This window comes from Nyctereutes procyonoides, unplaced genomic scaffold (genome assembly GCF_905146905.1).
Source record: "Nyctereutes procyonoides isolate TBG_1078 unplaced genomic scaffold, NYPRO_anot_genome, whole genome shotgun sequence".
Taxonomy (NCBI): Eukaryota; Metazoa; Chordata; class Mammalia; order Carnivora; family Canidae; genus Nyctereutes; species Nyctereutes procyonoides.
The window spans coordinates 31,984,321-32,001,378 of NW_026575030.1; the positions used below are offsets into that span (position 1 = coordinate 31,984,321).

General features: G+C 47.5%; 1 protein-coding gene across 6 annotated transcripts in view; it reads right to left on the reverse strand.

The window, feature by feature from the left end:
• Nucleotides 1-17,058, reverse strand: part of BOC (BOC cell adhesion associated, oncogene regulated) — a 79,282-nt gene that overhangs the window by 23,138 nt on the left and 39,086 nt on the right. For all 6 annotated transcript variants that reach the window (XM_055316081.1, XM_055316080.1, XM_055316077.1 and 3 more), the window contains 4 exons: nt 5,227-5,373; nt 2,873-3,016; nt 1,137-1,430; nt 507-779 (listed from right to left, as the gene is read on the reverse strand). In XM_055316081.1, the coding sequence (XP_055172056.1) occupies nt 507-779; nt 1,137-1,430; nt 2,873-3,016; nt 5,227-5,373 (858 nt within the window). The remainder of the gene's footprint in view (nt 1-506; nt 780-1,136; nt 1,431-2,872; nt 3,017-5,226; nt 5,374-17,058) is intronic.

Sequence of the window (17,058 nt, forward strand, 5' to 3'; positions counted from 1 at the left end):
CTGAAAGGGATGGATTTGCTTTTCACAATGGTTGTTAAACCAGGTGTCATGGAACCCTACGAACCTAGAGATTCCACAAAACAAAAAGCATTTGAGAAAATACAACAGTAAAGGGGTGCCTGGGTGGCTCAGGTGATTGAACATCCAACTCTTGGTTTTGGCTCAGGTCATGATCTCAGGGTCATGGGACTGAGACCTCAGTTGGCTCCACACTCATCACTGAGTCTGCTTGGGATTCTTTCCCTCTCCCTCCTCTTCTACCCTTCCCCCTACTCACATGTGCTTGCTCCCTCTCTCTCAAATAAACATTTGTAAAAAATAAAACAATTAAATGGATCACTTTCACAAGTGAAAGTGTACACACTTTGACCTTCTAATAAGTTAATGTAAACTTGAACTTACAACTAAAAATCACTTTTACCTCTTTTATATATTAGGGTTCTTAGTCAAGGAAAGGGCTCTGTGAATGTGCAGCTGCAATGTCCAGCCTTTCGGGCTGCACTCACCTGGCCTGGCGGTTCTCAGCTGGACCACGGCATGGGCGCTTCCGACTTCGTTCTCAGCCATGCACTGGTAGACGCCTTCATCCTCGGGCCCTACGCTAACCACCCGCAGGGCCCTGCGGGACAGTCGGAGGCGCTGGCTGGAGGCGAGGGGCACAGCGTTCCTCAGCCACAGCACAGAGGGCGGGGGGTTCCCACGCACCTCACAGGTGAGCTTGGCACTCTGGCCCCACGGGATGACCAGCTGGGACAGCTCCATGGTGACCTCGGGGGGTTCTGCCGGGAAACCAGAGCAGGGGTGAGAAAGGCCAAGTCTTCCCATCCAGGGCCACACAGGCTGGGGAGGGATCTATAGTCAGGAGTGAGTCCCTCCTTTCCTGTGAGTATTGGTAGAGGGAAGGAAAGGTCCTGTGCCTCGTCTGTCAGTCATGACAGGAAAGGGACTAGAGAGGGACGTCAGGCCCATACACTGAGGCCTTGGGACCCAAGCATCCCAACTCTCTCTATCCTCTTCCATTACACCCTGGGCATGGGACCTCTCACAAGGCACCTGACCCTATCTGAGCCTTGGGGTTATGAGTTTCGAAGAAGACCACACTGACCAAAGAGAAGAGGTCTGCAGGAGACACTCACCAAATACCTGGACGTTATACAGGATGACCGCTGCCCCAGGCTCCCCAACTCCGTTATCGGCCATGCAACGATAAGTCCCTGAGTCCTCCTCACTGGTGGCATCGATGAGGAGGTTGCTTAGCAGGAAGCGTGTCTTGTTGTAGCCGGCGACACTGGACCCATCCTTGGCCCAGGTGACCCGTGGGGGTGGGATCCCACTGGCCACACACTCCAGAATCAGACTCTGGCCTTTGGTGACAATGATGGTCTGGGCCTCTGGGGGGTAGATGATGCGAGCAGCCTCAGCAGTAGAGCCTGGAGGAGCCGGGAGGTGAAAGGCAGCGTGTGGGACCAGGACTCAGTGCCGAAGATCCCCTCTGCCCTGCCTTAGGTGGCCAGGTCCCAGGAGGCAATCCCAGACCATGTGGACTTGGAATCAAACAGCCTTTCAGGGGTTTACAACCTACATAAAGTGAGGCAAGTTACTTAATTCCCTTGAGCCTTGGTTTCTTTATAAAAACAAGGCCCTCTCTCTGCAGAGAGCTGTTGTAAGAGATGTGGTAACATACTGGAATAGCAGCAGCATTGACACAACACGCATTTGAATAACTACGCACATCAGCAAAGAAAAAGATGAGGGGGTGGACAGAGAACCAAATGGTGCAGGTGACTTTTCCTGCTTGCACTCAGCAAATGCACCCCAAGTCTGAGGATGAGCTAGGAGACAAGGATCCATGGTATCCCCCACAGCAACCAGGAGTCTCAGATCTCAGCATCCTTCATAGTGTGAGCACCTCGCTGCACTGAAAGGGACCTACTGTGTAAAGACATGCATTTCTCGCACAGTAGTAGTACAGGTCCCCAAAGCAAATCAACTACTTCGTTGGCTGCTCAGCTAAGGAGGGAGAGATCTTTTCTCAGTGCTGGTGGAGAAACAGCACAGCACTTATTGGAAGGCAAGCTGTTCCCCGGCAGCCACCTCCCTCCACGCTCTGTGTGATTCTGCTTTGTGTGCCAAGCAGGGGCAGATCCTGGTGTTATAAGACCTGAGACATCTACAGCTTGGGAGGCCCTCTTGAAGAAACAGAATGTGAAATTACACACAGAAAATTCTGTGAGTGAGGGACTGTTGTAGTTTGGCTTCATTAGCTTCACGGTACATCTGCCTCTGGTGCTGCCTCTAAAACCAAGCTCCACGTAGGCTGTCCCTCTACTGAGTAAGCAGGAAGCCTAGAAAAGTGCCTGGCACCCGGAGATGCTTGGCAAAGGCAGATGTTGTTTTCATACAAATGGGGGAGTGTGTGGGCCTCCACGGACCATCACCAGAGGGAGGTGTTGGGCTCACCGCAGCGGCACAGACAGTGTAAGCACAGCCGGGCCTCGGGCCAGGCAGGCTCTGTGGCCTCACATAGGCACAAGTACATCATCGTCTTTCCTATGCATGTGCTGCCAACTGCTGAGCACAGGCCGTCTGGCCCCAGCAGACACATCCCAACAGATCCCCACTCTGAAAGTCTCCCAGGGAAGGAGAGCTCTCAACAGGCAGGAGAACGGGACTAGCAAGCACAGCTACCCCAGAGTAGGCAAGGGATATGTGCCACTAGAGGGGAGAGGACCCCCCGCTCTGAGTCCTGGATACTCCCACTGGCCCGAGCCCCCCAGCTCCCACCCCCACCTGAGAGAACGGGCTTGGAGCACAGCCTGTGCCCCCCTTCCTGTGTCCCCTTCCGTCAGTGAGACACCCCCTGGCCCCTTACGGCGCACGCGGAGCCGGTCACTGGAGCCCGAGGTTTTCACTTCCTGGGTCACCGGGTTGTAGGCAGCACACTTGTACATTCCCTCATCCTCCTGGCTTGCGTTCACAATCTGGAGGTTTCCTGACGGCATGATCAGGTAGTTATCTGAGAAAAGGGCAGGGTGAAGGGGACATGGGATGAGTCTGGCAGCAGCTCCCAGTGGGCAGGAGGGCAGGAACCATGAGTCGAACACCTGAATCCCAAGCAGCCCAAACTGGAAATGCTTTTCTCCCTGTAAAACCTCAGATCAAGTGGGACAGAAATGCCGAGAATACAACTAACCAATTAGCCGGCAAACCAGCTAGCTAACCCACCTGAGCTAGTCCACAGGTCTCTGGATGAATATTTTATACTTTTAAGGGAGCTGGAGGAGGGTGGGAAGGAAGCAAGATTTGGGGTCTGCTACACCTGGGTTTAAGCTCTAGATCTGCCGTGCGCAGTGTGATTGCGGCAAAGCTGGTTAAACCCCTGAGATTCTGCCCTGCCTTCGGTTCAGGGCGTGATCCCAAAATCCAGGGTTCGAGTCCCATGTCAGGCTCCCTGCAGAGAGCCTGCTCCTCCTTCTGCCTGTGTCTCTGCCTCTCTGAGTCTCTCATGAATAAATAAATAAAATCTTATAAAAAAAAAAGACATGAGCCACCTCAGAGCTGCTGTAAGGATTGAGGGGCCTGTGCTGTACACGTGGGAGATGAGATGATCATTCCTGCAAGCCACCAGGAAGGAGAGAAATGAGTTTAGAATTCCCCATGAGTCCCTGTCAGGGTCAGAGCTCTGAGCCACCTCACTACTGGACTTCTGCAAGCAGGGAGGACTATTCTAACTCCGCCAACCACCACCTTCTCCATGAATGTCACTGAAACCCTTTATCTGCATCACTGGTTTGCTAGGCTTTGTCTGCTTCAGGACCAGAGGTGCCATGGGGGTGGGGCCCCAGGGCTGCATTCGGCTTTTTTCAACAAGAGACAGTCCAGGCTTCTGGACACCCCACCCCATGGTGTTCAGCTTCCCGGCAGGCAAAGCACTGGCCATCAGCTCTGAGCTTTCTGGTGGTGCAGCCTGCCGTGGGAGTCCTGCTGTCTCTGAATCTAGGTTCATGGAGCCTGGTGCCTGCCTGTCACTGGGCTGCCTCCCCCCCCCCCCCCCCCGTATGAGCAGCTTAGGCAATGCCTGACAGAACAGGGGAGGGGGGGGAACCCTTGTCTCCTGTGGGGCTTCTTCCAGAGACTGCTGCCAAGCTTCTGCTAGGGACAATGGAGATTAATGCTCTAGTCCTCTCAGATTAATATTCTATTCCTCTCCAGTTATTTCTGAGTGGTGGGATTAGGAGTTTTACCTTTCAAAAAATAGTTTTCTGTATTTTCTACAGTGAACATATATATTCCTCATAGGAATATAGGAACATATATTCCTTCCATGGCCAGAAAAAATTAATGAAAATATTTAAATATCTACAGGATATTTGTAAAGGAATAGATCTTGAGCTATGGATTCAGTCAAGCAGGGTCTACTTGGTCTCCAGTGAAGGGTCAGCTATGGGAAGAAGCTGATTTCATCTTGAGAGGCACCCCTTCTCCTCCCAGGCACTCTGTGGCCCAAAGCTTGGCCTTCCCTGGCCCAGCTGTCATTGACACCGCAGCCTAAGAGGAAGCTAGGACAGCTGAGATAGCCGCATTACCAGGAAGATGGGAAGAGGGAAAAACCCAAGTCCCACTTGAAACATTCCTGTGCTATGTGGGAAAGGGCTTTGCCTCCCACCAGGGAACACTACAGCTCCACGAACGGCTGGGTTTATCAGGCAGTCTTGCTGTGTGTAGCAGGGAGCACACACATGGGAGGCTCCAGAACCCTGTGCTGACAGCCTCGATCAAATAGTGACAGCTGAGCAACATCTTCCAGAGCCTCAAAGGATAAAGAAATTCCTCTCAAAAGGGCAGGGGAGGGGGATCCCTGGGTGGCTCAGGGGTTTAGTGCCTGCCTTTGGCTCAGGGCGTGATCCTGGAGTCCCAGGATCAAGTCACACATCGGGCTCCCTGCATGGAGCCTGCTACTCCTTCTGCCTGTGTCTCTGCCTCTGTGTGTCTTTCATGAATAAATAAATAAAATCTTTAAAAAAAAAAAAAAGGGCAGGAGACCTCTATTATGGAAGCAAATTCCTTTAGGACCTGACAAGGCTAAACAGCAAGGTAGAAGACAGTTGACCAATGTGAGGTGGGGGCCACAGGCATGCTAAGGAGGGAGGGGGTTGGAGAGGCGGAGCCAGAGGTGGTCAGCCTCATCCCTGGCCTCGGCCTCTGGGCTCCTCCTTGCTCACTCACCTCTGGATGCCTCTAGCCACTCTTGCTTGACACTGTATCGGACCTGGGCTTTTGGATGGCTCTCTGGAAGGTGGCAGGCAATGACTGCTGTGTTCCCCTCATCCACTTCAATCACGTGTTGCACATCCAACTTGAAGTCCTGGAGGTCTGTAGAGAGAAGGGAAGGTGCCAACTGGGCCTCAATGCAGCAGAGAGACAAAGCAACATTTTAGAGTGGACTTTCGCCCTTGGTGTCACGATAAACAGCTGTAGGGGCCTCACCCCGAGGGGCTTCCCCGTGGCTGTCCAAATCCTTCCTCCAGCCTTCTGTTGTCTATAGGAGTTTACAGGATGCAATGTGTAGCCTCCATTAGTGCATCAGAGTTCAACCTGATATACAGAAGCTGGAGAGTGGGGATATGTATAGAGAATTCCATGAGGAGATGCTTGTGACACAGATCAGCCTCTTCTACACTGGGACGTGGTGGCCAGTTGACCAGGCCCATTGGCCCTATGGAACTTGGCTGGAGATGGGCCAGCAATCAAGGCATAAATGTCCTGGCACAACTCAGCTAAAGGAGACTGAAGGGAATGATGAGAGCAAATTGTGATCTCTGGAGTCACAGAAAAGATGTGAAATATGTCTAATGAATGTGAAGTAAGAAATACATGCTGTTTGCAAGTGGCATGGCAAAAACAAAGAAGTCCTTTGGTTCTTCTCTGACATGCATAGTAAAGTGACAGGCCTGAGATTCCACTCAGTTACCAACCATTGTTATAACAGGAAGGCTGATGCTACCTGGGAGCTATGTTCTCCTATCATGGCTAATCCTTACTCAAAGCTGGGGTGGGAGATCTGTGGATGCTCTGAGAGCTTTCTAAGGGAAAGATGGGTCTCCATAATGTGGCTGATGGCAATGGAATATGGGAGACCTGAGGGTCTTGACACCAGGCTGCAGAGTCTAGTAGCATAATGGCCATCTTTTCTGACTTGGCTTGGTGGTAAGACTAGAATCTAAAATGGTAGAGGATGAAGATCCACCTGGAACAAGAGCAGGATGTTTCCCAGATAATCTAACAGTTCAAACAACAAAACTCTCTCCAAAACTAGAGCCAAAGCACTGATGTTGCTGAACAAAATTGGACACTTGTGCAAAAAAGATTCCAGATTTGTTTTTTAGGACTGTAGCTGAATCTAATAGAAGTAAAATGAAAGGGGAATAAGATAAGAAAGAGGAGAATATTTACCTGGATGCTCCTTCATAAAGATACCTAGAAAGCCCTCGAGGCACCCTGTCTGAATGCTGACCACACAGTGTTCAGCTCAGCTCTTGAGAACGGACGCCATCAGAGCTTTTACTGCAATTCCACTGCAAGACTCCACCTGCCTGTGTTGTTTCCCCTGGAGACCCAGAGAAGGCAAGAAGCGACAGAGAAGGCAAGAAAGCAGGCAGGAATCAAGTTTCTCACAGTAGATAAGAGGCAATTACCAAAAACAAACTACTGTCACCATAGGAGAGCCCAGGGATCAAGGCAGGCAGCGAGGTCAGATTTCCCACTTAATGGAACTTTCCAGTAGAAAAGCCACACCAGAATAGGAAAGTCCTTTTGTTTCTATGAAAGGATTATTGTCCTTACAATACTAGAGTACGAACTTTTTAGGGGCAAGTCTTATTTGTTTATGTGTCCTCTGACCCTAATCAGGGCCTGGCCTAACTAGATGCTCAGTAAATGGTGAATTACCGAACGAAGAACTATCTTAGAAGTTAGGACCCTCAAAGCAGTTACACAGTATGGTTATTTTGAAAACAGACTGCTTCTTGAGAAGCTATTTCTGGAGTCATGGAAAAGGTGCGAAATAGGTCTAATGAATGTGAAGTAGGAAATACATGCTGTTTGCAAGTGGCATGGCAAAAACAGACAGGCTGCCCAATTCATTTCTAGCACTCTCTTTTAATTTCCCGGCTGAGTGATACCTGTGGGGCAAGGTGATATCTCGCTTATGGATTCTTTCCTTTGAGTGTGTATAGAACCTTCTGGGCTTTTAAAGATTTATTTTATCATTGTTTAAATTTATAGATATGATATCTGACTCCAATTAAATTGTAAATTCCTAGGGGCAGTATACTAATTTTATACTCCATGCCCCAACCCCAAACCCCATGGCATGATATTCAGGATATAGCAAATGTTCTCTAAATCCTTGCTGAATGAACGAACAATTTGGAAGGTTGAGCCCAACGCCAGCTTCATGGGAGTGCAATCTGTGTAGTTCCATGTGGCCCGGAAGGGGAGGCCAGTGCTTGGTTTAATGCTCTATCACCGTCTTCAAATTCTTAATGTTTGAACAAGACTCCACATTTTAATTTTATATTAGACCCCCAAAATTATGTAGTCCAGTCCTGGCTGAGCTTTTCAGCCAAGACAGCGGATGTGTTTTTTCTCAGAGAGGAAGGAGATATGGATGACGGAAAAGGGCGGACGGCCTGTCCTTAGCGTGTTCTGGCTAAAGATTGCAAACTGGTTTTCAAAAGCAATGCACTTAAACAATGCAAAGGCCTTAATCCTCCTCTGCACAGTGTGTGCTGTACCTGCCAAGTCAGGAGGCTCCCCACAAAGCGAGCTGTGAGCGATTGTCAGCTCAGGGGCATCTGGAAAATTCCTGTCACCAAGAAGCAGTCTCTTCCACGGTCCAATAAATTCTAAAACTACTCCACCAAGAGTTTTTTTCCCCTCCTCCTCCTCCTTTGCTTTATTTCATTCCAAGGAAATTTGCCTCAAGCAAGGATATACTTAAACCTAACAGATCATTTTACAAGAAAGAGAGGAGTTTGGCACCAGAATGCCATCTCCATGGCCCAGGCTCTTGCCCCATTGTAATTGAGAGCTTATCCAGCACAAGGCACACACTCCTCCAGCACCCACCTCACAGACCCAATACTACAAAACATAGCCCCCTCCCCATCTCTGTCCCTCTTGGCTCCTTCTGTACCCTCTGACAACTGCTAAGTTGGAGACAGAAGGCTGTGCAGTGGGGGAGGCACAAAGCTGGGCACCGGTCAGCCATGTGGCCAGACTGCCCCTTTGTTCTGATGCCAACATGTGCACAACAGCCCATGTGGGCTGGACTGAGGACACCCCAGCTGGGCATCCTACTGGCAGGCCTGCCTTCCTGGCTTCCAAACAAATAAGCAGTAGTTCGTTCCTTGGCCCTGTCCCCTCCCTGTTCCTCCTGAGCTTGAGCCTTAGCTGTGGCTTCACTAGACAAACACATCCAATTTGGCTGCTGGAGCAAAAGTTGAGTTTCACTAAGGATCAAAGAGAGAGTAACAAAGTGATGATGGATCTGAAAATCAGAGCACCCTCTCTCAAGTGTTTTTAGGCAGAAAAGAGACTGGGGAGGGGGGCGGGCTGGAGATGTGTGATCGGTAATGGCCTAATCAGCTACCCTATGAGGCAAATGCAGAGAACTAGCTGGCTGCGAGTGAAGGAAACCAGCCTGTTCCCAGGCCCCTTTGTCTGCAAAGCTGGGTTCCTGGCCAGTCCCAGGGCTGCTCAGGGTGCCTCACTGGGACTAGGGGGCAGGCCCTTCAGTTCCAAATGGGGTTAACAGGCTGCACCACAGAATGATGGATCGGGTTTCATGGGGAAATGGTTTGAAGGGACACCTGCCCTTGCCTGTGGGCTGGAGTGTTTGAGAAATCCATTAGAGGAATGTTTTTGCAGCTTTAATCCTCTTACCTTCCCCCAGAGCCCTCTTGTGCATCCTTTCTTTGTGTATTCTTTCGACTATTTTATTAACTTGTCTGCACTAATCAAATGCCAATAGGCCCACTCTTGTTTCTCAGCTCTCAACAGGCCAGAGCTCTGGTCTTTGGGGCCATCTCTGAATTTACAGAGTCTCCTTTTCATAGAACTTTGTGCTTTCCAAGAAAGCCCAAACAGTTTGGGCTCCGTGCAGAACCCTTGCCCAGTGCCTTCCTTGTAAGCCCTCAATTTCTTAATGGAATATGTATCTTCTGCTACATCACTTCCATGGGACCCGTGGAAACACGGACGTCAGGAATTTGTTCAGACACAAATCGTGTGATGTGCTTTGGTTTTCCTCCTTGCATTTATAGGGAACAGCAGGCATCTGCCTTCTGAGCCAAGGGAAAATGGGAGGAAAACAAGAACTGTGAGGAGCACGTGGCTGCCGTCACCAGGGTCACATGCAAAGAGGCAAGTTTTATCATAAGCCCTTTGAATTTCTTCTCACCTTGTAGCCTGGATCCTTCTTTTAGCTCAGCAGATCTATGAATTAAATTATGGTATTTGGTGTATGTTCACAAATTCCCACGACACAAAAGTATCAAATCTTAATTATAGGCTCATCCTCCCAATTTTCCTAGAATTTACACTTCCTGTTACAGGGTGCATTGCGCTACAGTAGAACACTCCCTCTGTAATCCAAAAGGAGTTTCACGGAGTTTCCCCATTTGGTCCTCCTCTCCGGGAGACCTCTCTTAGGCTGCAAGTCAAAGTTCAGTTAAGTAAGAAGTAAGACAGTGCCTTTGGCTGGAGGCTGCCTGGAGTCACCAACATCTCCATCTCCATGAGCTCAGCTGAACAGCCCAAAAAAAAAAAAAAAAAAAAAAAACAAAAAACCAAGTCATTTTTCTACTCATCCAGGTAGTACTTATGTATAGTCAGTTCTGTCCTTCTCTCTTGCCTCAATACAAGCCAGTACCCATCTGCTGAGGTTTGGACAGGATCCACTAAATTGTGGGGGCACCACATGGGGCTCACTTGGCAATGCTGTCAGGATGGCTCAATAGCCTCTTGCCCATTGGCAAGTTTCTGGGCTGATAATTCTACTCCCTAACTCTCATGGCCTCCAGGCCTCACTGAGTCATTCATTCAGCCAGGAACTACAGAATTATCTAGTATGCTAGGAACTATACAGAAGACACCATGAAGACAAAAATATAGTTCCTAACTTCAGGGCCCTTTACTCTGATAGACAAGACAGATAAAACCAACACAAAAGGCAGGGTACAATAATTTCCAAGAGTAGTATCTGCAAGTTTAGTCTCCACTACCTTCACCAGCATTCCAACCTAGATCAGGTCACCTTGAGCTCCAGAGCAACTTAGAAAGGGCAAAGGGGGTTGGCAGAGGGAATATTTGCCTCCTTCTGCAGGCCAGGAGAGTGGATAAGTATGTTTGCTTTTGTTAGTTTTTTTTTTCTGCCTGTCCAATTGCACAAATAATTTTGGCTTGAAAACTCTCTCCTGAGAGCCATGGAAACATGGCATAAAATTTTTCAAATATACTTTCCGATGAAAACAAGACATGCTCTTTCTTATTTAAATAAAAACAGTTTCCATGGGGATAAAAAAAAAAAAGACTCGTGCAGATGCCAAACACATTAGTTGTTCAGTCTTGTGTTTCTTTCTTTCCCCTTGAGTTGAGGTGGGGTCTAAACTCAGATTTGAGCTGTGGGAGAATACTGAGGAGATGAGAGAACCAGGAGGATGAGGGCAAAAGATCAAAGACAAGACCAAAGGTGGGCAGGAGGGGAGAAAGGGCATGAAGGGAAGAGTGCGACAGGAAGAAGGAAAAATAAAAAGAAGCTAGTTTGCAATGTCATTAAACGATGTGCAAAAAAACTGGCCTAATGCTTCAGGAATTTCTTGGCTTGGATCATTGAAAATGTTTTTTAAAAAATAAGAACACGAAACGTGATTAATCCTTGAAGACAAGGCAAGGATGGGAGCCATGTCTCTACTGAGTCTGGCAGCCAGATGAACAGAGAAGATGTCTGTAGACCATCTCATTTATCTGACTTCACTACTGCAATGAGGTAGGGCTGGTTAGCAGAACTTGGGAGTTTCTTTTGGACTTGATGAAGGAATGAAATGGTTTGAAAAAATACACTTAAGAGAAGGGGAAAAAAAAAGATTTACTTGCCAGCAACCCACATCATACATATTTCTCTGATCAACCAAATATAAACTATAAACTTAGCAATGGGAAAATTAATGTGAATCCTGGTGGTCTGGGATCATGAGAGCCAGAGCTGGATCCTGACAGAGTCTCTGGCAGGCTGGCAGCCTGTACAGGAAGAGGGAGGGGAGAGAAAATGTAGGCCAAGGCACTCAGGAAGAGTGGAGAGGAGAGCTTCAGCAGGGTCCTGACATGCAGAACCCTGGGTGGGAGGCACGGGCGCTGTCCTAAGGCCAGCAGGGCCCACAGTGGTTCCACTTTTTCTGCCCACACTCTTGGGAACTACATATTCCTACAAGCAGTGGTGGCTACTGATTGATGCAAACTGCCCGCCATTTCCTATCTGCCCCATCCCAGAAACTGCACTAGGCTTAAATCTAAGTACACAATGCTAAGAGCTAAACTTGGTTGTTGAAGATCTGAGAAAGGTATGAAAGAACTCAAGAAATGAGAAATAAAGATTGTCCCACACACATTCTTTAAGGCTCTACTCCCAAGTCTTCTTCAATCCCCTGAAATTGAAATGAATCCCCGTTAGCCTGAGCTCTCAGGAAAGTCTGTTTGTATCTCTGTTGGAGACTGACTTGCTTTAGGGCTAATGCGTTACTGCAGTCAATCTTTTCCATGAGATTAAGAGCTCCTCAAAGGTGAGGGTTAGGTCTTACTCTGCTCTGCTGGAAACTCTGAATATGTCCCTAATTCTCAGGACACCAACCTCCAAGACATCTAAACACTGAACTCACTGCTGGAGAATGGGTGCTTTGCTGTTTGCCAGTGGGACTCCCTAATCTCCAGTCTGCTGGCTTGCTCTATGAATTTTGGACTTTCCAGCCTCCACAATCATGTGAACCAGTTCTTTAAAATAAATCTATTTTTTGCCTTTATTAATTTCTCTATATACATAGGCAGGATGCTTCATTTGGTTATACTTTTTTTTTTTTAACAAATTGAAGGTTTGTGGCAATCCTCCATCAAGCAAGTCTATCAGTGCCATTTTCCAACAGCCTTTGCTTATTTTCTGTTACATTTTATTAACTCTTGTAATATTTCAAATCTTTTCATCATTATTATATTTGTTATGGTGATTTCTGATCAGTGATTACAACTCACTGCAAGCTCAGTTGATGGTTATTTAAGCAATAAAGTATTTTTAAATTAAAGTGTGTACTTTTTTTTAGTTGTAAGGCTATTGCACATGTTAAGAGCTACAGGATAGTATAACCTTAACTTTTATATACAAGGGTATATAGGGTACCAAAAAATTCACTAGACTCACTTGATAGTGAGTCACCTGGAACCAAACTCACAACACCTCCAAGGTACACCTGTATGTATAACTGGTTCTGCTCCTCTGGAGAACCTGACTAAAACACAGAGAAAGCTATAAATATTTTAATAAAGGCATGTCCACAGTGGTCCCTTATGGGCTTATTCTAGTTCACAGTTTGAGCCTATAAGACCTTAAGGAAGTATCTGGTAGAAATCAGAGGTGGAGGGGGCTGAACAAAAAGAAACATGGCTCCTTCTGTGGAATCACCATGCTGAGGGCCAAGGTCAGCCCCGCCTGCCAGTACAAATCAATGACTACCTGGTTAGAGGAATGAGCAGTGGTGAGCCATCAGAAGCATAAATGAGCAGCTCTGTGGCTACGGGGACAACAAGCAATGCAGTGACACCATGGCTATCCTCCAATGCAGCCAGGAGTTAGGAGTCTGGGTTAGAGATCATGTGTATACAAACTGCTGAGAAATTCACAGGAAATGGGTTAGTTCTCTCTTCCCAACAAGCCAGCCCTCTCTTTTGGCTCTGGCTAGGAGTGGAAGCTTTGCCATTCCCGGGACTTGTTCTTCTGAAGGCTGCTCCCAGAATGGAGCTGGGCAGCCCAGAGCTAGACACAGGCCCTAGAGCCTCCTGCAGGAGGACACTCCACAAATGTTCGCTGATCAAATGGGTGGAATGTATAAAGCCTAGAATTTATAAAGTGCTTCAAAATATTACTATCCCATCATTTGACCCTCAAAAAAAAAAAACCCCACAAAACCAAACAAAAAAAAACTATGATACTGATGCTATAAATTATCACTGTGCTCATTTCATAGTTGTGGCAATCTGAGGGACTGACTTACCCAGAGTCACATCAAGTCCTAAGGGCAGAGTTAAAACTTCAACCCAAGGGGTTTTTTAAAGTCTTTCTTTCCCCTCCATAATATTAGTTTGTTTCTTCATTTTATTCATGGGTTAAATTCTGTCACCTTCTGACCTTCCTCAGAGTCAGGGTCATGGAGACAACTGGCTAAGGGGAGCTCCTTCGTCTCCCGAGGAAAGAAAACTCAAGAACCATGCTTGATTCTTAGAGCCTAAAGGCCTTAGGGAGGAGTTACAGATCTGGTCTCAATTAAACCAGCATCAGTTTAAGACTTCACATTAGCTTGAGAACTAAAGTTCCCAGCTATAGTACTACCCAGTTACCACCTGTTTTATTTCCAACGACAAATGGGACCTAGGGATGATAAGATAATTAGGAGAATAATTTTTAAAAATTGAAAAAAGGTAAAATTAACAATTACGTAGGAGTTCATTTGAATTATTAGAGGTAAGGGATCAAAAACAGTTTTCACATCATATGCCAGCTCTGCTAAATTGTGATTCCTTGCTGGGCTGTGTTGAGAACAATTGTAAGGCTGAGTCAGAGTATAGAAAAAAGGAATATGGTGTCCATTGGCAAAGTCTGCTGTTGGTTCAGGTGCAGAGAGTGGGAACATGTGGGCCATGTAGAGTGGTTGGCCTCCTGGTGTAAAGCTTAGAAAAAGGAGTAAGGAAGAAAGGAGATCAAAGTCAAAAGTATTTTGAAAAGCAAGAATTAGACAAGGTGGTCTGAAGTGAGGCATTAGCAGCAAGAGATTTACCACAAATAAAGTTTGGGTTCAACAGGAGAAAAAGTTCTGTGTGGAGGAGAGTGGGATGGACACCTCCACAGAGAGCGAAGACAGCAGTTATCCGCATTTGCTCCATTTGACCTGAAGACCAGAAGCCAATGTCCACAGAGAGGGGTGAAGTCCAAGTGTACTCCCAGCCCCCAGCGTCTCAGTAAAAGAGGTCTGGACCAGGAAAAGTTCTTCTAGAGGGCTCCTTCACACCCTTGAATCCTCAAGTCAGGTCTAAGCCCCCACCATTGGAAGGTCCCGGTGATCCAGGAGTCCACGAAGACACAGGAGGTAGCACCTTGCTAGGTAGGTCAAACAGTGGGTGCTTTGTCTGAGGGTGAACATCTGAGCGCACGCAAAAATGGCCAGAGGAAAAGGAAGCCTTAAGTGTTGAGTGTGGGCGGGTGTGTGTGCGTGTGCACAGGCACGCCACGGCCCAGCCTTGCCTCTAAATTCAGACCATGCCTCGGTAATCCCTTCACCACTCAGCCTCCTTCCATCAGCCAACCAGCAAAACACAGCCCCCATTCTGCTCAGGAATGTGCTTTCGGAAACTTAATCTAACTGCTGAGTCTGGGCCAAATCCCCCATGGCATTAGCCCAAAGACAGCACCCCGTTCTGCTGCCTCTCCTGCCTTCCCGCCGCCACTGGCGCCTCCTCCTCTGAGCTGGGGAGGCTGCAGTTCCACTCCATTGCCACAGCCCCTGAGCCAGCTCTCCTCATTTCCAGCACTTCTCCATCCCGCCAGTCAGCTCCAAACATTTCACTTCTGATTCATGTCTCTATGACAAGCCAACAGTTCTTGGCTTTCCAGCAAGATGCGCTAGGCTTCTGCACAAGCCACTTCTCTCACTGTGCCTTCTGGGATACAACCAAACCCTCCCCTTTGTCCTCACTGTCAACTACAGATCCCTTCAAGTACCACAGAAAGAAGTGGCCAGGAATTTCTTTTTAAATAAAGGCAAAAAAAAAAAAAAAAGGTCTCTCCTCACACAGACACATCTTGAAGTAGAAGGTGGGCTCCAACATAAATCTTCTACACTCTAACTATCCTTTCCTGCAAAGAAAAGGTTCAGCCTTGCTCCTGATAAGGCCAAATGAACAGTTATGGAGTTTTCTGGGTCTTCACAGACATGTGCTGGCTATTTGCAGATGAGCAACCCTCCTAGATGAGCAGCAAAATCCTTTAAAGGCATGAATGCTACTAAAAGGCACTTAAAAAAAAAAGATTTTTATTTATTTATTTATTCATGAGAGACATAGACAGAGAGAGAGAGGCAGAGACACAGGCAGAGGGAGAAGCAGGCTCCATGCAGGGAGCCCGACATGGGACTCAATCCCGGGTCTCCAGGATCCCACCCCAGGCTGAAGGCAGCACTAAACCGCTGAGCCACCGGGGCTGTAAAAGGCACATCTTACTTGTAATAATGAACCACTGAAAGCAACCTAATGGTCCAGCAATAGCAAAAGGGTTCAGGACATAGTGTAGAGCCACCCAGGGGATATTTCAGGGCCATTGGTAACCGTGATCCTGCTCTGCTTGTGGCTGGGGGCACAGATGACTAGTAAGGGGCATGGGGGGAGCTCGCTAGAGTGATGACTGCCTGGGGTTGGTTATACATGTGAAAGATGAATCAGGTTGTTGACTTATTAGTCCACTTTCATATACTTTGCTGAATTATACTCAACAGAAGAAATATGGTCATATGGCCAACAGAAAATGCTTACCACACAATGCTGAGAGGAAGAGAATATGGACAGAAACTATATATTCAGTAGATCACTATGAAAGCATGAAATATGGGCATGCCTTATGTTCAGTGAAATAAGTCAGAGAAAGAAAGATACCTATGATTTCACTTATAGGTAGAATCAAAAAAAAACAAAACCAGGGACACCTGGGTGGCTCAGTGGTTTGGTGCCTGCCTTTGACCCAGGGCGTGGCCTGGGATTGAGTCCCATATTAGGCTCCCTGCATGGAGCCTGCTTCTCCCTCTGCCTGTGTCTCTGCCCCCCCCCCCCGTCTCTCATGAATAAATAAAATCTTAAAAAAATAAAAATTAAATAATAAATAAAAAAAAACAAAACAAAACCAAGCCCAGACTCACTGATACAGAGAATAGAGTGCTGACTGCCGGAGGGGAGGGGGGAGGGGTGGAAAATGGATGAAGGAGATCAAGAGGGACAAGCTTCCAGTCATAAAGTCAGTCATGGGGATATAATGTACAGCACAGGGAATTCAATCAGTGATAGCGACTGTGTGTGGCGACAGAGGGTAAACAGACATATCGTGGTGACCATTTCACAATGGAGACAAATGTCAGATCGCTATGTTGTACACCCGAAACTAATACTGTATGTCAACTACACACTTCAGTCAAAAAAAAAAAAAAAGAAGTACAGAAGTACAGGTATGGATGAAGAGTGGAAGGGTATACTCCAAAATGGTAAATGATGGTCATGGGATAATGGTGGGCTGAGGGGAAATGGTATTTTCTATAAATTCTATACTTTCTATGATTTTCGTTACAACTTAAAAATAGAAAAGAGGACTATGATGGCAGGAGTGCAGCTCTGAACCTCAGCCCTTCTTGTACGATGAGATGATCCCTCCCTACCCTCTACCTTCCCCACTTAAGTGCCAGTACCCTCTCCTGGCATCCCGCAAGCACAGGTAGGGGGGAGGGCCGGGCTGTGGCTGAAGGCCTGCCTCCCTGAGCATGTGCTCCTGCCACCAAGGAAAATGGCTCCTATTGCATGAGGAGGCTCAGCCTGGCCCCCTGGGGGGGACAGCTGAGGACCCACCCCACCTTCTCCCTTCTCTGAGAAAAGGGCAGGGCTGCTTGACTGTTTTCCAAGAAAACCAGAACACTGCCAGCAATGTCTGCTCTATTCTCTCACAGAGTGAAGTTCCTCCAAGGACCTGGGAATCATGGGGGG